The following is a 24,079-nucleotide window of genomic DNA, read 5'->3' as shown; positions in this document are numbered from 1 at the left end:
GGCTAAAAAACAGAGCAGTGGGTCAGTAGAATAGCAGTAATAAATGCCCACAGTAATCTAGTATTTGATCAACCCAAAGATCCAAGTTTTTGTAACAAGAACTTACTATCTGACAAAAATTGCTGGGAAAACTAGAAAGCAGTCTGGCAGAAACTAGGAATAGACCAACATTCACACTGTATAACAAGATAAAAGTCAAAATGGGTACATGATTTAGACATAAAGGGTGATATCATAAGCAAATTAGGGGAGCATGGAAAATTTTACTTATTACATCTATGGAGAAGGGAATATTTTATGACCAAACAAGAGACGGAGAGCATTACAGGATATAAAATGGATAATTTTATAAAAGGACTATAAAACTGTGCATACCCTTTGACCTAGCAATACCACTACTAGGTCTGTATCCCAAAGAGATGAAAGAAAAAGCATAGGGACCCATTTTTACACAACTATATATAGCAGCTCTTTTTGTGGTGTCAAAAAATTTGGAAATTGAGGGATGCCCATCAACTGGGAAATAGCTAACCAAGTTGTGTTATATGATTGTGATGGAATATTATTGTGCTATAAGAAATGCTGAGCAGGATGGTTTCAGAAAAATCTGAAAAGACTTATATGAACTGATGCAAAGTGAAGTCAGCAGAACCAAGAGAACATTGTACACAGCAACAGCGATATTGTAAAGATGATCAGCTGTGAAAGGCTTAGTTACTCTGATCAAGGCAATGATCCAAGACAATTCCAAAGGACCCATGATGAAAAATGTATACCTACCTCCAGAGAGAGAGAACTGATTAATTCAGAGTGCAGATTGAAGCATACTTCTTTTCTCTTTCTTTATATTCCTTGTTTTTTAATTTTTTATTTTTTGTAACATGGCTTATATGGAAATATGTTTTACATGACTTCAAATGTATAACTGACATCATAGTGCTTGCCTTCTCAATGGGTGGAGAAGAGGTAGAAGGGAAGGAGATAATTTAGAACTCAAATTTTTCCTTGTCTTAGTTTTTGCATTTTTTTCCAATAATATGTAAAAACAATTTTTAACATATTTTAAAAAATTTTGATTTCCAAATTCTCTCCCTTACTCTCTCCTCTCCCTGCCTTGAGAAGGCAAGCAATTCGATATAGCTTATACTTCTTCAGTCATGCAAAACATATTTCCATATTAGCCATGTTGTGAAAGAAAACACAGACCAAAAAAATATGAGAAATAAATAAAGTTTTAAAAAGTATGCTTTGATATGCATTCAGACGCCATCAGTTTTGGTTTTTTTCTTTAGAGGTGGAGAGCATCTTAAGTCCTTTGAAATTGTCTTGGATCATTGTATTGCTGAGAATAGCTAAGTCATCCACAGTTACCATCCTTACAATATCGCTGTTAACTGTATACAGTGTTCTCCTGGTTCTGCTGACTTCACTTTGCATCAGTTCATATAGGTCTTCCTAGGTTTTTCTGAAACCATCCTGCTCAGCATTTCTTATAGCAGGATAGTATTCCATCACAATCATATGCCACGACTTGTTCAGTCATTCCCCAGTTGATGAGCATCCCTCAATTTCCAAGTTTTTGACACCACAAAAAGCTGCTGGTAATGTTTGTGCATATGAGTCCTTTTCCTTTTTTTTTTTTTAAATCTGTGATACAGACATTGTAGTGGTATTGCTGGGTCAAAGGGTATGCACAGTTTTATAGCCCTTTGGGCATAAGAACGCAAAATTCTTAAAAATGAATATTAAAAATGATAAAGAGAAAAAAACGACACAATATCAGAGCTAGAAGTAGCCTTAAATAAGGCTCTTAGAGAATATCAGACGTGGGAGGGCCCTTTAGAACAGGGCACGTCACAGGGGGCGGGGCCTTAGATCAATGCGCGTCAGAGGGGGGAGGGGTCTTAGGACAAGGAGCGTCAGAGGGGGAAGGGCCTTACCATAGGGAATGTGAAGGACGGGGGTTGGAGCAGGAAATGTCAGAGAGGGGAGAGGCTGATAGAGAGGAAACTGAGGCACAGAGAGGGCAGGCGGCTTGGCCCAAGTCACAAGTTTCAAACGGTGGCGGTCCCATCAGCGGAAGCCGCGTACCTCTCTGCTAAGGCCTGGCCCCGGGCTGCATCCAGGCCCGCAGACTCCCGCGTCTGTCCTAGCGCTCGCCGTCCAGCAGGGAGCGCCCTCTCAGGGGCCGCGGGGGTTTGTGGGGGGAGAGGGGGAACGAGGCGACGCTTCCGCGCCCGCCGCTCTAGCTCGCCTCTTCCGGTCATAGAGCCCAGCCGCCCGCCCCTTCCGGGGAGGAGCCGGACGTCCGGGATTGGGTGCCAAGATGGAGGACAGCGAGTACGAGTCGGTTCTGTGCGTCAAGCCCGAGGTGCACGTCTACCGTATCCCGCCGCGGGCCACTAACCGCGGCTACAGGTGACCGCCCGCCCGCCTGCTTCCCCTCCCTGCCACCTCCCTTGGCCTTCAGGGGATACCTCCTTCCGCTTTTCTGAGGTCGTTCCGTAGTCTTGCTTTTCTGGGATAACTGCCGTCCTCTGGGAGCGGGTAATTCCCCAACCTCGGTTTTCCAGAATCACCCCTCTCGCTTTTCTGGAATGACCCCCACCCCATCAGAACCCCATGGTCCTGCCAGTCACAGACACAGAACGTCTTGGTTGCCGCAGGGAGTCAGGAAGACCTGAGTTCGAATTCGCCTCAGACCCTTAAGCACCGTGATGCACTGGGGGAGACACTTCCCCAGTCTGGGCTCCAGTTTCCCCCCACTGTAAATAAAACGAGGTTGGGGGTGTTGTGGACTCGATGGCCCCCGGGAACCCTTACAGCCCCAGGCGGGTCTGTGGTCCAGTGAAACCCACCACGGGGGAAACTGACGCGAGACTCACCCAGAGGCCCCACCCCCACCTAAACCCGGGGGAGGGGGGCTCGTGGTCTGGGACTGCCCCTCCCCCACCCCAGGCTGCCCTCAGTCTCGCTGACCCTCTTTGCTTCCCAGTCACAGCAGCCGGGGCCCCCTTCTTCCTCTGCTTTTCCGTCCTTTCCCCAGGGCTGTGGGAAGGGTCCCAGTGCCCCCACAGGGCAGGACGAGGGGTTGGGGGCGCTGTCGTAGCTTTTGGTCTAGACAGTACTGGAAAGCCTGGGTGGAGGCAGGTGGTTCAGACCGTTCCAAAGCATTGGGCTGAAAAGCCATAGAAGGAGGGAGTTTCCATTGCTGGAGATCTTCACCAGGAGGTTGCTGGGGCTGCTGAAGAGAAGCTTTTGTTGGACCCCACGGCCTGAGGGGTCTCTTCCAGCTCCATTGGACCCTATCTAGTCAGTTCCATTTCCAGTCCATTGTATTCCACTGCGCAGAATAATCCACCCAGCACATTGATCTGGTCATGTGGGATTAAGGGGGACCCTTAATAATCACACTCTCTGCTCCCCTTCCTGACCAGCTAGCCTCAGCCCCCATTCCAAATGGTAAGACATCCTTTCATCAGATTATTTCAAGACAAAATAACCTTTGATAGGCAGAATAGGCACGGCCCTGAGATAACAGCTGGAGGAAAGGAGTGAGTGGAGATATCCCCCAGTAGGGGTATGGGAGATGATAGAAACCTCTCTCCTTCTCAGTTTCAGACCCAAGGTGCTAGCTAGTCCTTAACCTAAGTCATCTAGTCTGTCCCTCTTATTTTTTTTTTCTTTTTGGTGAGGCAATTGGGGTTAAGTGACTTGCCCCAGGGTCACACAGCTAGTAAGTATCATGTGTCTGAGACCGGATTTGAACTCATGTCCTCCTGACTTCAAGGCCAGAGCTGTATCCACTGCGCCATCTAGCTGCCCCCCATCCCCCTTATTTTAAAGTGAGAATACTGAGGCCTAGAGAGGGCCAGTGAGTTGTGAGTCATCGATGGTGCTGGGTTAAGAACCTCCAGGCTTTACTCTCAGCCCGGGCTCCTCCCAGCACAGCACAGAGCTTCTCCATTTTAGGACTTGGCTATCGAGTCATCAACTAAACTATCCTAGCATGCTAAGGGGAGGGCACCCATCCCCTCCTAAATCATCCAAAGGGAAGAGCAGAGCAGTGTTGGGGGGAGAGCACTGGCTTTGGGGTTGGGGAACTTGGGAAGCAAGTCTAGCTCTGCCTCTTCCAGTGTGACTTGGGGAAATGCCCTTCTTTTCTCTGGGCCTCATTTTCCACACTTGTAAAATGAGAAAGTTGGGCTTGAGGTTGTACAAAACCCCTTTCATTTTTGTAGACTAGTATCTCGTGCCCCTTAAGTGGTGCTTTTTATAGTGGAAGATGGCTTTGAATGCCACTTTCATTTTCCAAGCTTTCCCCTGCCGAAGTGTAACTTTAGCCCCAGCCAATCAGCCCGTGTTTGGGAGGACCAGGCAGTGGGTAAGCTGGTTAGGGAAGGGAACTCTGCCTCTCTCATCCCCTCCCTCCAGAAAAATCTACACCTATCATACAACCTGTTGTATTAGCTTTCTTGGGCACTGGTCCAGAGGTTTTGTGCTGTGGGCTTTGACAAATTGGTTGCTTCATCAGGACTTAAGAAATAAAAACCTTTTAGAAATTTTATTTTGCTTTGGACTTTTGTCTGAGATAGCTTGCTGGTTTGCCTCAATGCACAAGTGAGTTCTTGTTTCTGTTTCAGATCTCCTGGCAGTTTATGAGCCCTTAGTTGATGTATTGTTAACTTTTTCAGATTTGAGACGTTTTCATGACATTTCTTCCCAATCCTTCCCTATCCCCAAAGCACCAGTGGCACTTTTTCTTAAAATTCAAGTTAATGAAAGTCAATTTAGTCTTTAAGACTTTACCACACCATACCCTAGAGACAATTGTAGACACTAGGATTGTGGAATCATGGATCTAGAGCTGGGGTGGTCAGAGATCATCTAGTGAAACTGAGGCTGGGAGCTAGTAAGTTAGGCAGTGTGATGCAGTGAATAGATTTAACTTCAGTCTCAGTTTCCTCATCTATAAAATGGGATAATAACATCAGCTCCCAGGGTTGTTGTGAAAATCAGATGAGATATTTGTAAAGTCTTTTGCAAACCTTAAAGTGACATGTAAATGCTAGCTATTGTCTTAAGGTCAGAAAGGCAGTAAGCCTAGGAGGTGAGCTTTGAACCCATGTTCTCTGACTCCAGAGACATTAGATTACTCCTTTTGCTGTATTGTGCTGTCTTCCTCAGAGTTGTGGCTAAACCAGGGACTCCGCCTTTGTCTTCTGGTTGTGCCCTCCTTGTATGACTTCAGTGAAAATGATTTGGTTCTACTCTTTTCAGAGAGCTTTTCTTCCCCAAATCCTGTGAGGTGGGCAGTGCAAATATTATCCTCATCTTAGAGATGAGGACACTGAGATGCAGAAAGAGGAAGTGCTATAGTTGTAAGTTGACTCATTTAGCACCATTTACCCACAAAGCTCTGCTAGTCTTGATCATAAGATGTAGGATCCCCAGGAAAAGGAACTGAAAATTGAGACTGCTAAAGTGTATTGAGGTTCTGCATTTTTGTGGACCTTGAAATAAATCAGGCATCTTGAGACTTTTGCAAAGACTTGCTTTCACAAGGCTGTCCTCATGAGCCAGCCTTGAAGTGGATCCAAGCACATGCTAACATTTTCATGGAAAAGCAGGGGTCTTGTGACTCAGGGTATTTCCTGAGCTGCTTCCTCAAAGCAAACCAGAGCTTAGTGTCTAAGAATGGTCTAAGAGTTAGGGCTTACTCTTAAGGCATTGGTTCCCTGACTCCTTTCTGTAAGTAATATCCTTCATTGGTGAATACCTTGATCCTTTTTTACTTCTCATACAAATTATTATCTTTCTTTTCTCTTCCTTTCAAGACTCCCTCCCTTCTGTTCCTTTCCTCTAGGAATTCATAAGTTGTAGTCCTTTAGAGCAGCCCGGGTATCCAGAGGCCATGTAGAGCAGACCTCCTGTTAAAGGTGAGGAAACTGAGGCCCAGAAAAGACACGTGTCAGTAGTCTCTTCTGATTGGTCCTGAGTCCCACAAGAGGGCCTCTCCCGTTTGTGGCCCTTCCTTCCTTCCCCTGCACAGAAAAATCTCCCTGACACCCCAATGTGACATGTCCTACCTCTCCTTAACAACTCCATTTATATCTTTGTGTCACTCATGCTTTCACACAGTAGGCGCCAAATAAACGCTCGTTTGATGTAATTGAAATTTTCAGGGGTTCTTTGCTGGTTACCAAGTACATTTTATAAACTCTTTGACTTTGAAATTTCACAGAATTGCAGACTTGGGAGGGACCTAAAGGGCCATTTAGTTCAACCCATACCTGTCCCTTAACCTGACACATGGTCCCGTGAGTGATAACTCACCACTTCTGAGACAGCCCATTCCATGTAGCCCAAGCTCTACATCAAACTTCAGCTGGCGTCTTGGCTGCTTCCACCCACTGTTCCAGCCTTTGCCCTTTGGGACCAAGCACTATTATTGATCTCTCTTCTGTAGGTCTTTGGGTACTTAAAGGGAGATATAAAGTGCCCTTCCCCTCTCCCCCAAGTTTTCTCATCTCTACTGTCCCAGTCCCTTTAACCCAGAGATTCTTAAAGTATTGTCCCCTGAGACCCTTTAAGGGGGTCAATAAGGTCAAAACTGTTTTTGTAATAATACTAAGACATTTTAATTTCTAATACAGTCAATGTCAGCAGATATAGGCAACATAAAAGCTCTTTTTTTGGCGGGGAGGCTTGTTAATTTTTAAGAGTATAGGGGGGTCCTGAGACCAGAAAGTTTGAGAATCATTGCTTTAATTTCTCTTCATGTGGCATAAACTAGAGTTCCATCATTGTTCTGTTCTCAGGATACTCTCCATTCCTTCTTAAACCATGTCCTCCAGCCTTTAGCACAGTACTCCAGGTGAGGTTTGAACATAGCAGAGGACAGGGGAACTGAAATCCTTTTTCCTGAAGTTACACACTTCTAAATTCAGGCAGAAATAGCATTCTTCTTTGTGGGTGCTACCTCCCACGTGCTTTCAAGATTTTCTAGCATTTGTGGGCCTGGAGTTGTCCATCTCCCCTCCCCAGTACTATCTTTTGACAGTCTTCCTTCCATAGCTCAACTCAGCTGGGCCAAGCCCTCCATGAAGGCATCCCTGATGTGCACCACTCCTCCCCACACATACTGTTAGGTTCTGAGGGTGACCTCTCTTTTTTAAGTGCTCCCAGCACTTCTTCTAGACGTCTCCTTTGCCTCCCTCAATAGAGCGTAAGCTCTCTGAGAGCAGGAGTTGTGGTATCCCCACCCTTTGTATCCCTAGCTTATAGCACGGGCATTTAATAAATAGTGATTGACTAGAACCCAAGCCTTGTGACTTCCAGACCAGGACTCACTCTTTCATTTTTTAAAGTCTTAATGACGCCATTTTATTTTGTCATAATGCAACTGTTTTCTGATATGTCCCCCTGCCCATTGTACCCTCCTTTGTAGCTAAAATATAGTTAAGCAAAACTGACTAACAGAATGACCACATCTGTATTTTTGTTTGTTTGTTTGTTTTGTTTTTTTAGGCAGTTGGGGTTGAGTGACTTGCTGAGGGTCACACAGCTAGTAAGTGTCAAGTGTTTGGTCTGAGGCCGTATTTGAACTCAGGTCCTCCCAACTTGCAGGGCCGGTGCTCTATCCACTGGGCCACCTAGGTGCCCTCAGCTTATATTTTTCTCCCATGACCCTTCTCACTCTAACCCACTTCTCTCTGAGCCCGAATCTTCAGCCTGTTAGCATTTTGCAACATAAGGGATATATCCTAGCAACTTGCTCCTTTGGGAAGCATAGTGAATGAAAAGGTCATTCCTGAAAGAAGAGAGGAAAACCAGCCCCATCCTCTGGGGCTTAGGGTGCGCACTGCCTTCAGTTGACGAATGGATGTGGCCGTGCTCTGGCATCTCAGTGGGTTTTTGTCCCTCATAGGGCTGCAGACTGGCAGCTGGACCAGCCATCGTGGAGTGGGCGGCTGCGGATAACAGCGAAAGGGCAGATGGCTTACATCAAACTGGAGGACAGAACTTCAGGTAAAGAAGAGGGGAGGCCTGAGCGTCATTCTTGCTTCCTCCCATAGAAACCTCTCTTGCTGCCAGACATTGTCTAAGCTTTTATGGCAGTGGTCAGAGAAGCCTCTTTGGGAAACAGTGTGCTCCCATCCCGAGATCTCAGCCTGGCATCCCCAGCCTGTAGAAAATATTTTTATTCAGGGGAGTATTAGCTCCTTTGGGGTTCTTTAGGGTCCAAGTATTGAGGAAAGCACTCAAGGAGACCAAGAAGAGCCCTACCGATTGGTCTGGAGTGGCTTTTCTTGTAGACAGCCTCAGTGCAGAAGCATCAGGTTGGATGTGAGTCTTGTGCTGGTCTCCAGTCCTGGTATGTAACTAGTTTACTTAGCTGAGTAGTTCCTCACAGTGAAAAATACCCAGGAACTGAAGGGGGCAGAAATCTTTCCTTATGCCACCGGTCGACCTGCGTAATGGCGATGACGAGGGCTCACATCTATACGGTGCCCAAAGGTCTTTTAAGAACTCTGCTAACTGCGTGTGGTAAGCGCTGTTATTGTTCTCATTTTACAAATGAGAAAACCAGGACCTGGAAGGGGAAAGTGATCTGCCCAAGGTCACACCGTGAGTAATTCCTCGAACTACCACTGAACCTTGGTCTTTCTGACTCCCAGCTTTAGCGCTGTTTCCATCCTGCGTCTATGCTGTGCTGGCTTATCACAGTTCCTAGAGCTGGAAGGGACTGGGTAGAGGTGACTTAGTCCAGACTCCTTGGTTTATAGGTGAGGAAACAGGCCCAGAGAGGGGAGCTGTCATTCCCAAAGTTACCTGACAAGGGGCAGAGCTAGGATTCAAACTTGGATTTTCTGACCTTAAATCTGCTGCTATTTCCTGCTATATCAGCCTGTCAGAAATGGTTTCATGTGGAGAACGGCTCTTCAGAATCACTGATGGGTGGCATAGACTTAAAAGCAAAGCAAGCTCTAGGCCGTAGAAAGTCATGTACAGTATAGGCCTACCTCAGGGATACTTAGTGAGTTGCACTCTACTATAGTATGTTAAGTGTGCCATAGTATTATGTCTAAAAAAAACAGTGTACATACCTTAATTAAAAAATACCTTATTACTAAAAAATGCTAACTCATCATCTGAGCCTTCATTGAGTCATAGTCTTTTTACTGGTGGAAGGTTTTGCCTTGATGTTGATGGCTGCTGACTGATCAGGGTAGGGCTTGCAGAAGGTTGAGGTGGCTGTGGCAGTTTCTTAAAATAAGACAACAATGAAGTGTTCCATGTTGATTGACTCTTCCTTTCACTTGAACATTTAAAGGCCATCGTAAGGTTGTTATTAATTGGCCTAATTTCAATATTGTTGTGTCTCAGAACACAGGTAGGCCCAAGGAGAGGGAGAGAAGAGGGGAAGGGCCAGTAGGTGGAGAAATTAGAACACACATAACGTTTCTCTGTTAAGTTCGCCATCTTATACATTCATGGTGCCCCAAAACAATTACAATAGAAACATCAAAGATCATTGATCACAGGTACCCATAACAGATAGAATAATAACAAAAAAGCTTGAAATGTGGTGAGAATTACCAAAATGTGACACAGAGACGCCATGTGAGCACATGCTATTGAAAAAATGCACCAATAGACTTGCTTAATGCATGGTTGCCACAGACCTTCAATTTGTAAAAAATAGAACATATGAAAGCAGTAAAGCAAAGTGCAATAAAACCAGGTATGCCTGTACTCTCTACAAAGCATATAGAAATGTTCATTTTATTTCATGTTTGTTAGGTGCAGAATAAAATAAAATGGAAGAAAAATTTTTTTAAATCCTTCTGGGGAAATAGTTCACAAAGTCCCGGGCCCTTCTGAGGCCCTTTCCTCAGTATCACACAACTTTCTTTTTTTGTGAAGAGAGACCAAATGTGCATGTTCAGCAGTCAGTACAGTGGGAGAGCTTGGACTCGGAGTGAGCTGCCAAGGTTCAAATCCTGCCTCTTCTGCTTAGTGGCTGTGTGACCCTGGGCAAGTCACTTAACTTCAATGAGTTTTGTTCAACCTCTTCATGTGTAAAAGGTGGGAGGGAGTAGCACTGCTAATAATGAAACTGATAATACTACTACTAAGAATACTATTTACATAATGCTTGCTATGTGCCAGCCACTGTGCAAAGCACTTTCCAGATATCTCATTTGATCCTCACCGTGACCACGTGAGACAGGTGCTTTTATTGTCCCCATTTTGTACATGAGAGAACTGAGGGACACCGGGTGAAGGGACTTGCCCAGGGTCACACAGCTAGTAAGTATCTGAGGCTGGTTTTGAACTCAGGTCTTCCTGACTGCAGGCCCAGCTGCTTAGGTAGATGGCATTGCTTACCTCCTGGGTTGGTGGCAAGCATTACAGATGTGCAAGATGTGAGGATATAGAGCAAGGGTTAGATCGAGGCCCTTGCCAGAGGTAAATCTGGTCAGTTTTCTACTAGTCGTTTTTAAAGGTGCTAAAGAGTTAGTCCTGGCTGAAAGTGGCCTTGGAGAAAGATGGCATGGCGTGGCCAGAATGGATTGAGAACAGTTCCCAAGGGCTCTCACAGGCACCCGATGAGCCCTTCAGCAAATATTGGGTAATAATAAGGATTACAATGGTCACTGTTAGATCATGCTTTAAAGTGGTTTTCTCATCTGGGTCTCTAGAATCCTAGGACATCCTATGACAAGGGCTGTTATCCCCATCTTACAGATGAGGAAATTGAGGTTCAGAAAAGGTAAAGGAGGTACTCGTAATCACCCCACTAGTGAGCAGCAGAGGTAGGATCTGAACCCAGCTTTTCCTGACTCATGAGTTCACGGAAGCTCTCCAGGCAGTAGTTGATGTTTATTCCTGCTCCTTTCACTGACTTCCTAAGTACTGGGAGGTGTTACAGGGAGTGGCAGAAGCCCTAGATTCAGAATCGGGAAGACTGGGGTCTGATCCTGATTCATCCCCTGCTCACCGTGTGACCTTAAGCAAGTCGCTTCTCTGGGCCTCTGTTTCTTCATCTGTCAAATGAAAACCTTGAACTGAATAATATTTGATCCATAAATTCTTATGACTTCTTTTTCCTCTGGAGGACTTTGGCTGTAAGAGTAGCCCCTGGACTGACCTCCTGAAAGGAGTCTTTTGGACCTTTCAGCTTCATATTCTTCCATTGGGTTTCTCCACTTTCTGATTGCTTTGTGATCATAGCTTGTTAGGTCTGCAAGGTCAACACCTTCCACATCCACCCTTCAGACCTAGAACCAGAGAGGGAGAGGATGCCGGACTTGTGGTGAATGCTCTTGGTTTTGCTTGGTCCACTTTTTGTAATGTCATTATATATGTTTGATGCCTTACATTTTGCAAAGCACTGTCCTCCCAGTGGCCCTCTGAGGTACATTCTTGGCCCCATTTTCCTGATGAGACTGGTTGAGGCTTGTACTGTTAGTCAGCATCTGAGCTTGGAGCTCTGGATTTGGGGTGCCAATGCTGCCTCTCACCATGATGATAAAATCATAGCAAAAAGATTGGAAACTGTAGTATTCTTGAGCTGGGAGGAATTGTAGAGACCATCTAATTAAGTGCCTTCATTTACAGAGAGAATTAATTGAGGCTGAGAAAGGGGGAATGCTCCAAATAAGATCTTATCAGAAAATGTGTAAACTGGAAGGCCCACACTCTACTGCCCGTGAGAAGATGAGCCTTATGCTGGGTAATGATGACGGTGCTCTGGATGGAGCAAGGAATTCCACTGTGCCCCAAAGGTGGCGCCCTTGTGAAAGGGCCTCATTGGCCTTTTAGCCTTTCCACAAGACTGAATGAAATCAAATGGTCTTCTCCAAATCTACCAGCCCCCCAGACTCAGCCGCCATCCCTTCTCTTAATCAGAGGTGGCCTCAGTTCATTATTCCTTCCCACTGGTGTGGGTACTTCCAGCATTGATGAGCCTCAGTGTTAGTGTATTTTGTCTTTTCTAGTATTCACCCCGGTGTGAGCTCATACTTACCAGCTGTGTGACCACGGGCAAGTCACAACTATCTCTCTGAGTCTCAGTTTCTTCATCTGTAAGATGGGAATGATAGCACCTGTAGTCCCCACCTCACAAGGTTCTTGTGAGCAAAGTGCTTTGTAAACCTTAGAGTCGTAGGTGAATTGAAGGCATGTGGTAGGGCTAGAATGCTGGATGTGGAGTCGGGAAGACCTGGCTTCAAACCCCTTCATTTCTGTCTCTTAGCTAGTCACTGCCCCTTCCCATTTCCTCAGCTGTATAAAATGGGGACCAGAAAATCTTAAAGGAAACTCCAGTGAGGGAATGCCTGTGAAGTGCTCTGTAAACTCCAAAGAGCTTTCTAGACATCAGTTGGCAAATCCCTGCTGGGGTGCTTCGTGATTTTACAGAGTGCTCCGGAAGAGGATCCCTACCCCCATTTTACAGTTGAGCACACTGAAGATCAGAGAGGGAAAGTGACTTACGTGAGGTCACATAGCTTGCAGATTTTGGACCTGGGACTCTTGACAACTAGTTCGTTCTTCTTTCTACACTTTACTGTGTCTTTGGTCACTGGTCAATAGATGAACCTCTTATTAATTGGGATGCCCTGTGTTCTCCCTATGCCAGACATTTATTGATTTGATTTTAATGAATCCTGCCCTCCCTAGGGCTGCCCCTTTGGAGGGAGGCGTGAGGGTGGGTCTGCAGAGCAGGCCTGGCCAACCGAGAGGGTGTCCATTTCCATGGCTCTCGTGAGTCCCTGCCTGGTGCCCTTGGTGCCGGGGCACAGCTGGTGGGGAGGGGTCGTTCCTCATGCTGACGCCCGCTTTCAGGAGAGCTCTTCGCCCAGGCGCCTGTGGAGCAGTTTCCCAGCATTGCCGTGGAGAGCGTGACAGACTCCAGCAGATACTTTGTTGTCCGGATTGAGGACGGAAGTGGTAAGTGAGCCGCCACTTTGGGGGAAAACCTTTTTGCCCTGTCAAGACCGTGGGCCTCAGGGTGCTGTGTTCCCCACAGGGCGGCGAGCATTTATTGGCGTTGGCTTTGCTGACCGAGGGGATGCCTTTGATTTCAATGTAGCGCTGCAGGACCATTTCAAGTGAGTAGGCAGCCCCCCGGCCCCTCCCCCAGAGAGTTTACTTCTCAGATGGGAAGATTTCCCATTGCAGATAATGAAATTGAAGCCCACAGTTGCTGGCTGGCATGGGTGACATCAACCAGCAGGTCACTTGGACCTGACATGGGGCTGGCCCATTCAGCGTGCTCTACCCTTTCTTTCCTGAGAGCTGGCTTTGCCTCCTTGCCATTTAACTGCTGGAAGAAGACCTGCCATAAGTTCTTGTGGTCCAAATGCTGCTTTCATCTTTGCCCTTGGTTATGGCCTCAGTAGGGATAAGACTGCTCTTCTGCTCTCTCTTGCTGCATCTCCTTCCTCCACTTATCCCAGTCCTCCTCATCTTCAGGACCCACCTTCTCTGACCACCTTTAGTCCCAAGTGACCACTTCCTTTTCTGGCCATTCCTTGTATTTAGACCAGGGGTGGAGAAGCTGTGGCCTCAGGTGCGGTCCTTTGACTGAATCCACACTTCACAGAGCAAATCCCCTTCATAAAAGGATTTGTTCTGTAAAACTTGGACTCAGTCAAAAGGCCACACCTGAGGACCTAGAGGGACATGTGTGCCCTTGAGGCTGCAGGTTCCCACCCCTCATTATACCTATACATGGAGAATTGGGGGGAGATGCTATATGTACAGTCAGAGCACCTGGGTTCAGAGTCTGCTTCTGTGTACTCTGCTCCCTTAGGCAAGTCTCAGTTTCCTCATCTGTCAGCCAAGGGATTTTGACGACGTGGTCACTGGGGGGGACCCTTGGCAGCTCTTGGTCTGTGATCCCAGGATCCTGCAGTCATTTAGCACTTAGTCTTCTGCTTGTGAATGGGTTCGTTCTCAAAGTGTGGTTGTAAATTGGTCATCTGGAATTTGGAATGTAGTTTTCCATCACCAAGTCTTACTGATGCCGGCTGATCTTTGCACACCCTTGGGCTCTGGGCGCCTGGCCGCTCTGTGGGGCTTTGCTGCCCTTCCTCCCTCCATTTGTCAAACCCTTCTCATCTTCAAGCCCCATTTGTCCAGTTCCTTGAGTAGCCCCCAGGCCAACCCACCAACACCTTGGTAAACCCTAAGTACAGCCCCTGAGGGTCACACCCAGGTGTTCCTATCTGTGCATCCCACTCCTCCAGCCCAGTGCTGTGCATAAGAAATGATTCCTTAGGATATATTGGTTGAATGAATGAACGAACAAATGAAGTAGAAGGGGACCCTTCTCCCCACCCCCTACCCCAGAAGTTCCTGGCTGAGGGTTGGGGCTCTGCCTTGGGGTGCTGGCCGTGGGCTGTTTGCCTCTTCAGGGTAATTGTAAGATGAAGAATGTGTGCTCTTTGTCATGAGGATCTTGTCTGTCTCACCCTGTTTTGAGCTCCACGAAGATGGAGCTCCCCTTTGTGTTCTTCGCAGCATCTGCCTCCTAGATGTGCAGAGGTACTTAATCAGTGACTTTGGTGCTCCTGTGCGTTCTTGGCTTGTCCTCCCTTCCCTCCCCTCACTGTGTCTCGTTCCTCTCCTTAGGTGGGTGAAGCAGCAATGTGAATTTGCCAGACAAGCACAGAACCCGGCCCCTGGCCCCAAACTAGACCTGAGCTTCAAAGAGGGCCAGACCATCAAGCTCAACATTGCGGTGAGGCCCTCTGCTTCCCCTGGTGCCATGCACGGCTCGGATGGAGCCTGTGTCTTAGGCTGCCTGCGACCCAGGCACCTGACACATCTCACCTGGCAGCTCGGGCTCGGGGTCAGAGCCTTGGCAAGGCTGATGTTGAAATTGTCTAGCATAGCAAAATGACTTGGCTTCGTGGCATTCAGGAATGGGAAATGAGTGAGGCTGAATGAGCAGACGTGTTTGGCCGGAGCCAGAGCCTCTCCTCCCTGCTGGCCAGCCAGTCAGGCTCTGGTGTAGAGAGATTTGCTCCTGCTCAGTGGGTTTTTGAAGGTGGACTGTGAAGAGGAATTTGTGATCCAGGCAGAAAAGCCAAGAGGGGTGTGAGATCGTGCACTTTGATCGCATTGCTGTGGGCAGTGGACCAGCACCTGACTCCATGTGGAAAGTAGCCCTGCATGCCTGGTCCTTTTTCCATTTCCCCTGAAGCTCACAGACTGTCCCTGAAAAGTCAGAGCTAAGTGAGACCTTAGGTCTGGAATGTCAAAAGGGTCCTGGGAGGTTGGCTGCTCCTGCTTTGTCAAAAGGAGGGTGCTAAAGCTCACAAAGAGCCTAGTAGCACATAACACTTACTTTCTTTTTTTAAACTTATATTTATTCATTTGTTTGTTTTTAAATAATGTTTTGTTTTTCCCCAGTTACATGTAAAAACAATTTTTAAAGTTTATTGGGTTTGGTTGTTGTTGTTTTTATTTTCTTTGAAGTTTTGAATTCCAAATTCTATCCCTCTCTCTTACCTCTCACTTCCCTAGGCATTAAGCAGTCTGATACAGGTTATGCATGTGCAGTCATATCGAATATTTCCATATTTGTCACAGAAAGCTTTTTCAGCAGACTTGAGTCCAGGTTATCTAACCTCAACTCCAGGACTCTTTGCAGTAGACCATGATTGCTTTCTTGCACATTGAATTGGACATGGCCCTTTGAAAATCAGGAGGTGGAGCCAGGCATGGTAGGGCACATGGTGGTCCCTGCTTTTGGGGAGACTGAGGCTAGTACATCACTTGAGTATTAAGAGTTCTGAGCTGCAGCAGGGCAAAAACTGATTGGGTGTCAGCAGTAAGTTTGGTACTACTAGGGAGAGCCCCAGGAGTGGAGGGCCAACCAGGCTGCCCAGTGAGGATTAGCCACAGGCTGGAAATAGAACCAGTCAGAGTTTTTGTGATAATTCATCTTGGGGTCACATCTGAGAATAGTGACTGTACTTTGAGCTTCGGAGAGATAGACCTAGTCTCAAAAAAGAAAAAATGAAGGGAGGAGAAAAGGAAAGAGGAGCAGGGAAGAAGAGTGGGAAAAGGAGGGAGGGAGTTGGGAGATGGGACGTTGCTAACCAGTATCTTGGAGCTGGAAGAGGCTTGCAGGGATCTTATCCAACCCATATCTGAATGAGAGTCTCTTTACAACTCAAGTGATCATCAAGTCTCTACTTGAATACCTCCAATGAGGGGGAACCTACTACTTACCCAGGCAGCTCTTTGCACTTTTGAATTGTTCTGATTGTTTATAGTTTTTTCCTTACATGAAACCTAAATTTTCCGCTCTGCGGTTTCTTCTAGCTCTGCCCTTTGGTGACGAGAAGAGCAAGGCTAATCCCCTTTCCACACACCAATGCTTCCAGTACTTAAAGGCTTTTCTCCTGCAGTCTAAGCATCCCCTTTAGCCTTTTTTTCAGTCATTCCTCCTAGGACATGGACTGAAGGCGCTTCACCATCCTGTCCTACCTTCTCTGCCTGTTAGCCAGCTTGCCACTGTTCTCTCCAATGTGTGCCACCCAAATTGAACCCAATACTCCAGGTTACAATACGGCAGTCCCTATGGCAGCCTCTGAATGCAGCCTAGGATTGCATTCCCTTTCTTGATTGCCACGCTTAGTGGATGAACACCATAAGCCGTCTGTCCTTTCATACATATTAGTTGGGGGTGAGTGTTGTTGGAGGTAGATGGGTTGGGAGTAGGGACCAGGAAAGCCATGGTCCAAGGGATTGGCTGCTGGTAGCCCTGCCTTGTATGTGTCCCCAGAGCCTTCTCTTCCTTCTTACTTGCTCCCACTGTTTTTTTTTCTGGTGATGCCAGTCCCTAGAGGCGCATTCAAGCTGGCCATCAGAGGACTTATCGGGGGACTTTGTCTTAACAAAACATTCATGGTGAAGTCATTTGGTTGTACTGTTGCATCAGTAATGGCTTGAGATAAATGTGTGGACATCGAAACCTTATCTTCATTTGTTATAATGTACAGAGATTTTAATTGCCCCTCGCTGTGGCACCAGGGAAGAGCACAGGCCTAGGGCCGTAGGACCTCAGCTCAGAGGCCAGCCCCGCAGACTCCTTGGGTGACTCTGGGGCACATCACCCCATCTCCTTGAGCCCCCATTTCCCTAACTGTAAATGATGGGGTGGCCTCTGCAATCCCTTTTAGCTCCAGATTGACGATCATGTTGTCCTCATCAAGGTGCTATCCATTTTAACAGACTTTGCCTTGTAGAGCTTTAGGCTCCCACAAGATTATATGGCCCAAATTAATTATGTCAGGTCACCAAGCGTCCCAGGCAAAGGCTGCACTGGAGCCTGCTGTAGAGGAGCATCTTGTTGGACAGGATGACCTCTCACTCCGGGCCCTTCTACCTCTGAGATGCTGGTCAGCAGTCCCCACCACCCTCTCAAACTCCTGGTTTTCACAGGGGCCGTTTTCACAGGGGCCGTTTCCAGGGCAGTGCATGGCAAACTGGCTGTGACCTAGTGGAAAGCGTCCTGGTGGTGAAGTGAGTTAACCTGAGGTTAGTGTCCATTCTGGTGCACACTAGCAGTCCCTAGAACGTAGAACCTCAGAACTGGGAGCACCTTCGGACCTAGATGGTCTGAGTCAAGAGGGGCCTTGCAGAATAGGCTAAGTCAATTCTAGGTTCGTTTCTAGTTAATATCTATAACATCAACATTTGATATTTTTATTTCTCTTCTAACTCACTAAATTTAATTCTGTTCTTATCTTTAGAACATGAAGAAGAAGGAAGGATCAGCTGGAAATGCCAAGTCCCGGCCATCCGGCAGTGCAGGAATGAGCCTCCTGCCTCCTCCTCCCCCAGGGGGCAAAGTGTCTGCTCAGTCCCCTCCCATTGGGGAGCATTTGCCTGTAGGAGTGGCCCAGGCCCAGCCAGCAGTTGCTCCAAGTACAGGTTAGTGCCCAGACAGGGAGCTGGCTTTGCCTGTTTGTAGGCAGCCTGCCCAATTTCCCCCTGGAAAAGGGGCTGAGTTTTCTCTGTACACCTAGTTGCTTGCAGACTCTTGGGACTTCCCTATGGGAAGGCTGAGCCAGGCAGGCCAAGAGTCAATTCTGTTGGAATCCCAGGGTCAGTGATGGCTCCGGTGAGCTGGAGAGTCTGTTGGTGTTCCCAGGAATCCCACGTGGTGTCTGTTCCTCCATCGTTTGTCCAGCTGCTTTTTCCAGGTCTCATTGCCCAGGTCATGCCCGCTGACTGTGAGTGTCCTCCAAGGCTCTGTCCTGGACGCTCTTTCTTCTTCTTCTCTGCTGTCTCACTTATTGCTTTTATCAGCCCCCATGAGTTTAGTTATCTCTGTGCGCTTGGCTCCCAGATCTGTGTATCCCACCCTAATCTCTCCTGTTCTATGATCCCACATCACCAGCTGCCTCTGGGACATGTCAGACTGGGTGTCCTGTAGACTTCTCACACTCAGCAGACCCAAAATGGAATTCATTATCTTTCCCCCAAGCCCTCCCCACTTCTGACATCTCTGTTACTGTTGGGGTCCCACATCCTCCCAGCCACCCAGGTTCAGTGTGGCTGTCATCCTCCTCCCTTGCACTCACCCCACATGGCCGTTCTTTAGCCACATCTTGAGATTTCTACCTCCACAGCATCTCTGCTGTGTATCCCCTTTTCTCCACTTACACAGCCACAGGCCCGTCCAGCTCTGGCCTGCAGTAAGTGGTCTTCTAGCTGGTCTTCCTGCCTCCAGTTTCCTCCACTCAGCTGCCAGGGTGATTTTCTGCCCAGGTCACCCCTGTCACCTCCGGAATTCTAGGGCATGGAAAGCTCTCCATCACCTGGCCCCTTCCCTCCTGGTCAGCCTCTACAGGCCTGGGGATGCAGCTGCATGGGCTGGGATGCCCCATCTCCCATCATCAACATACCTTTGCCCTGGTGACTGCCCCGCCCCCTCAGCGCCACCTTCCCCTTTCCCTGGCTTTCATCTGTACTCAGCTCACGTGCCATCTTCTGCAGGAGGCCCCCATCCCTCCTGCTCCCCCCAGGCTCAGTCACGCCCTCTATCTACACTGTATGTAGCTTGTATGTATTTAGTTGTCAGCATGTCTCTTCCCATTTTATGTGAGGGTCACGGCTGAGCTCCAGCTTTTCTTTGCATCTCCAGGCTTCACCCAGTCCTTGGCACACGGTAGGCATGTCATGATGGGCTGCTGACTTGCCTCTAATGTGAGCTGGGGGGCTGCTTGGCAAGGTGTGTATTCCTTCCCTGCCTCCAAGAGCTGTGTCTGCTGTTTCTTCCCTTCCCTGGGCGGGGCCTTCTCTGAGCAGGCCCCTTCCGGGTCTCCAGAGGTGAAGGGGCGCAGAGGGCCACCTCTTTCTCCTTTCCCAAAGGAGCTCTAGCTGGTGTCCTTCGCTTTGTATAGTCATGTGCTCCTTATCCAGTGGCCAGTCTTTTAGAAGCTTCACCCCTTTAGTTTCCATCTAGGTGTTACTGTTCTTCCCTCCCCATGTTATCCTCTGTTTACGCTCTCCTCCAGTTGCCTGGTCCTGAAGGAAGAGGCTGATTTTTCATAATTTCATCTTTGTGTCTCTGGTATCTCTCATAGTGCTTTGGGAGCACAAATAGATGCTAAATGAATGTTGGCTTCAATAGAATTGAACCAGATCCCCAAATCAGAAAGTCAGTCGAGAGAAAAAGGCCTCGGAGGGCCCAAGAAAGCTGTCCCAAGGTTCCTTGCAGAAGAGTGGTGTCTTTTCTGTGCTCAGTTCTTGCCCAGACCTTAGGGCTCTTAATATGGTTCTTACCAAGCTGGGTAAGCTGATTTCTCAGCCTCCAGTGGATGTCATTAGAATGGGCAAAATGACCAAAGGGGTGGCTGACAGCCTGACTGGGGGAGGAGGCCAGCAAACGAGAGCTGACAATTGGATTACCACAAGCCTTTGCTTAGCTAGAAAATTGACTTACTGCATGAAGTGCTTCCCTTCTTGATAAATGGAGCGTCACTGTGTTAACTTTTGGGCCCTGTCTTTCTTTACTGCTTTAAGGAATGCTCAAAGGTGCATTCTGACTGGAAATTAGATACTGCACAGAGGGGCTCTTGAGAGTGTTCATTTGCTAAGGGCCCCAGGATCCTGGGAAATAGTGAGAGAGACAGACTTATCCTTGGCTGTCCCTCCAGCACCTACTTGTGATGATGTTTTACACATAAATAGTTAATTCAGTTCAGCAAACAATAAGCACCTACTTTAGTAAGGCAACATCTAGGTGGTGAGAAGTGTTTGACGTCAGAGTCAGATACTTATGCCTTTCTCTTTTCTCTTCTTCCTGGACTCTGGAATTATTGGCAGAGGCCACTTTACCCTGGCCACAACTCAACCCCACCACTGCTGCCACAGCCGATGTCTGGGGTGACTTTGCCAAAGCTTCCGGGTAAGGATTACGTGGGCTCACACTCTGCCCAAATGACCTTGGGGTGGGCAGTCTTGGTGAGCCTGGAGCTGGTGAAGAACAGAAGCTTCCCCAGGTCGCAGAAAGCAGAGAGGGGCAGTGGGTACATGGGCTCCTTATCTCTCCTCTCTCTTTGAGACCCCTTTCTAGGTAGGAAAGGACACATGTAGAGACTTAATTCTGGTACTGATGTTTGGGAAAGCTCTAAACATTAGACATTTTAGAGGTTATTGGAGCTGGGAGTTGGCACTATTTGTAAAGACAGTGTCAGAGCTGGGAGGGTCCTTAGAACAGAGACTGTCAGAGTTGGGAGGGCCCTTAGAACACAGCATGTCAGAGCTGGGGGGGAAACTTGGAATACAGGATGTCAGAGCTGAGAGGGCCCTTCATGTCAGAGCTGGGAGGGCCCTTAGAGCACAGAGTGTCAGAGCTGGGAGGGCCCTTAGAACACAGAATGTCAGAGCTGGGAGGGCCCTTAGAGCACAGGATGTCAGAGCTGGGACGGCCCTTAGAGCACAGGATATCAGAGCTGGGGGTCTCATCGGGAATCCTCTGTTGCCCTTGGCCTGCTCGGTGTCCCGTAAGATCCCTTGTCCCCACCCTAAGCTTGCCAAGAGTTGCCAGCTTGTTGCTGCGTGTTGGATGTTGCTGTTTCCGAGGGTATGAAGCAGTTCATTTGTTGGTGTCTCTTGTGCTTTACCTGTTTGTTTTAAAAGCGCTAAGATCAATTTCCCCATCACAGGTCCACTTCAGGCCAGACTCAGCAGAGCTCCAACTGGGTGCAGTTCTAACCTGGCCCCAGCTTTTGCTTTCCCAATGTGCCTCCTGGGGAAGAAGCATCTTTACTGTGGCCCAGAGGGCGGAGGATCCAGACTTCCTGTGCCTCTCCATTTGGAACATGCCTCCTTTCCGTCTTCCTCCTTTGCATCCCCCAGGTCCTGCTCCTCTGTCTCTGTAGCATCTTGTGGCTGGGTATTGTAGAAGACTTCAGGATTCAGCACTGAAAACAGAGACCCTGGGGCAGAGCCCTGGAATGGGGACCCAAGAAACTGAGGCCACGTCCTGCTCTCTGCCTCCAGGGCTGGATCGGGGCTGGCACTCTAGCTGCAGGCCTTTCTGGGGGATATCCATTATCTAATGCAGACCCTGAGAGACTTGGGTCAGTTTGCTTCCCTGGCTGAAGCCTCTAACCACGGTGTTTACATATTTAAAGTGAGGGCTCAGTGGGTGTTGGGGTGGTTCCTCCATCCCACTTCTTCTCCATACACCCTAGTTACTGAAGTCAGGTCCCTGTGCCTCATGGAAATGGAGGCACCATCCAGGTTTCCCAGTAGCCTAAGGGGTAAGAAGGCCCCTTGGGAGGAGATCAGGAAACACCTAATTGTATTAAGCCTTTCTTTTCTAACATTTGCTTTGCTGACCTGCATAATCCACACTAACTTTGGGGAACTGTCCCTTCCAGGACCTCTGGAGGGATCCGCCTCTGGCAGCTACAGTGCCCACCTGCTCTTTGGACTCCCCCTCCTCAGGGTTTCCAGGGGCAGTTGTCATCTCCCTCCCGGTTGCAGGGTTTCCAGCGCCCCAAGCTGCTGAGTAGAAGCTGGAGGCTGCTCTGGGAGAGTTGAGCCCAGACTGTGCCCACTCAGGAGGCCCTTTTTGAGGCCCTTTTCTCCAGGCCCTGCGAAGGAAAGCCTTCTTGTGCTGGGCCTCTCTGGGTGGTTTCTGAGTGCCTTGTTGTCTATGGACAACCACCTCCTTTTCCTTTCTCTTACATGCACTGTGAATGAAAGCTAGGAGCCATGTGGAGGGAATGGAGGCAGGTGTTACCTGCACTACTGTTTTGAAAGTAATCGTATCTCTGCAAGCCTCTGAAATTCCTTGTCACGTCTTATACTTGTACGTTGTCTTTCATTGGAAAGGATTCATTCTTTTGTGGATCAGATGTTTTGCTTAGAAGTCCTGAGTAATGGATAGAGAATATGAAAAACCCTTTGTACAGGGTTAGAGTGAAGATTTTTTAAAGAAGAAAAGTGTTTGCCTTTACTAGTTTATGTCAAGGATGAGAATGTTTTTGACCATGTATATGCTCACTGTGTGGCTAGTAAGTGCCTTCAGCTTCCTTTCTGTACCTAGAAGTTTGGGTGGTTTCAGAAGCAAAATGTGGAAATGCGTGGTGACTTGAAACTAGCGTATTTTTTTTAAGTGCCTAGATAAGCCAATCCCTGGTGGAATAAGCTGGATGACAATAAATGACATTTGGACACATGTTTGCCTCAGGCGTGTTCATTAAGCAGCTGTTTTCTTGCACTGTTTTGGCTGAACTATTGAAGGTGTGCTCTTCCCTGCTTCGATCACACCTGGCCAGATGTTCCGAAGAGAAATTTAGGGCTGGAATGGGCTTTGAGGTAACGACTGCTAGCCGAGCACTCCTCTGAGGTTGGCAGAGCACCTTCCTCCTCTGCAACAACCTGTGTGACAGGCACTTTTGCAGACGGGGAAACCTGGGCCCTGAGCAGTTGGGACTCACCCCCTGAGCAGGCAACTGCTGAGGGTCCAAGGTGGGATTCATACCTGGATCTCACCAGCACTGACTGCCCTGAGTCAGCCAGCAAGCATTTATGAAGCACTACTGTGTGCTGGGCACTGTGTTCAGCACCAGGATCGAGAGGGTCAGGCTTAGGGAAAGGGGAACGTGACTTGCCCTAGGTCATCTGGGTTGTAAGTAGCAGAGCTGGGATTCAAACCTAGGTCCTCTGACTCCATATATCTGTTATGTTCTCAGTTATCCCACCCTGCCTGTCTTGGAGCCCTTCTCCTCATGTGTCCCAATAACAATAGTGATTGTCATTTACTTGGCACCTTCCAGTTTGTAAAAGACTTTATATACATTGCCATTCGAGCCTCCCCTCATTTAGACCTCATGATGCCTCATTTTTCAAATGAGGAAATGGGCCGGGCAGTGAAGTGATTTGCCCAGTCTCACCCAGCTAGGACGTGTCAGGTGGGGTTTGAACCCAGGCTGCTCCTGACTGCCCGGTCCAGTCTTCTGTTCACAATGCCGAGGCAATTGTGCTTATAGCCTTGTTACAGAGAGGGCGATGCCGGGTCTCCTCCAGCTGCTGCTTGAGAGGAGCCAGATCTAGTACCCAGACACTGTAATGCTGTAACCAAAGACTGGTTATTGGTTACAGAGAGGAAGTTAAGCTTACACTCCTTTTGGGACACTGATTGACTTGAAAGCCAGAGATTGGAATTATCTACTGTAGGAAAATAACCTGGCTACTTTAGAATCTGTAGACAGTCTGTCTGCACTGGAGGCCATGCATGGTATGCAAAGTACACTGGTTTTTGGGGTCCCAGGGACTGAGTTAGAATCCTCCCAGCTCTGCCCCTTATGACCTGGACAACCTTGAGCAATTTAACCTTTGGGGCTGTTATTTCCCCATCTGTGCATGAAGGACTTAGAAAAGATACTGTCTAGTGACTTCTGAATCTAAGATCTCAGGATGGGTAATGGGAAAGGGGGGGAAGGGAAGAGAGTGGTCCCAGATGACCCTAGATGATTGATAATGTTTCCTCTAGCTCTAAGCCTGATCAGGAAGACCTGAATTCAAATCT

General features: G+C 48.0%; 1 protein-coding gene across 3 annotated transcripts; it reads left to right on the top strand.

Annotated features, from left to right (window-relative positions):
* Positions 1–2,245: 2,245 nt before the first annotated feature.
* NECAP2 (NECAP endocytosis associated 2) lies at positions 2,246–22,726 on the top strand. Of its 3 annotated transcripts, none has more exons than XM_020972844.2 (8): positions 2,255–2,418; positions 7,931–8,031; positions 12,856–12,960; positions 13,040–13,121; positions 14,647–14,755; positions 17,781–17,961; positions 20,362–20,443; positions 21,204–21,352. In XM_020972844.2, the coding sequence occupies exons 1-8, from the start codon at positions 2,327–2,329 to the stop codon at positions 21,250–21,252; spliced, it is 801 nt and encodes a 266-aa protein (XP_020828503.1). In that variant the 5' UTR covers positions 2,255–2,326; the 3' UTR covers positions 21,253–21,352. The 3 variants fall into 3 exon arrangements, with proteins under 3 accessions (XP_078001779.1, XP_020828503.1, XP_078001781.1); XM_078145655.1 differs by lacking the exon at positions 20,362–20,443 and adding an exon at positions 5,838–5,939 and having other exon boundaries at positions 2,341–2,418; positions 21,204–22,726; XM_078145653.1 differs by lacking the exon at positions 20,362–20,443 and having other exon boundaries at positions 2,246–2,418; positions 21,204–22,726.
* The last annotated feature ends 1,353 nt before the right edge of the window (positions 22,727–24,079 follow it).

The sequence above is a fragment of the Phascolarctos cinereus genome, unplaced genomic scaffold, assembly GCF_003287225.1.
Source record: "Phascolarctos cinereus isolate Bilbo 61053 unplaced genomic scaffold, phaCin_HiC Scaffold_726;HRSCAF=1367, whole genome shotgun sequence".
Lineage (NCBI taxonomy): Eukaryota > Metazoa > Chordata > Mammalia > Diprotodontia > Phascolarctidae > Phascolarctos > Phascolarctos cinereus.
Note: the sequence above shows the minus strand (reverse complement) of the source record. Positions and strands in the feature narration are given on the sequence as shown.

Bases quoted from the DNA above. Each gene is read 5' to 3' on its own strand.
- NECAP2 (XM_078145653.1), top strand. From the start codon at position 2,327: ATGGAGGACAGCGAGTACGAGTCGGTTCTGTGCGTCAAGCCCGAGGTG. The intron at 8,032-12,855 runs GTAAAGAAGAGG...GCCCGCTTTCAG, and splicing joins ACTGGAGGACAGAACTTCAG to GAGAGCTCTTCGCCCAGGCG. The intron at 17,962-21,203 runs GTTAGTGCCCAG...TCCCCATCACAG, and splicing joins AGCAGTTGCTCCAAGTACAG to GTCCACTTCAGGCCAGACTC.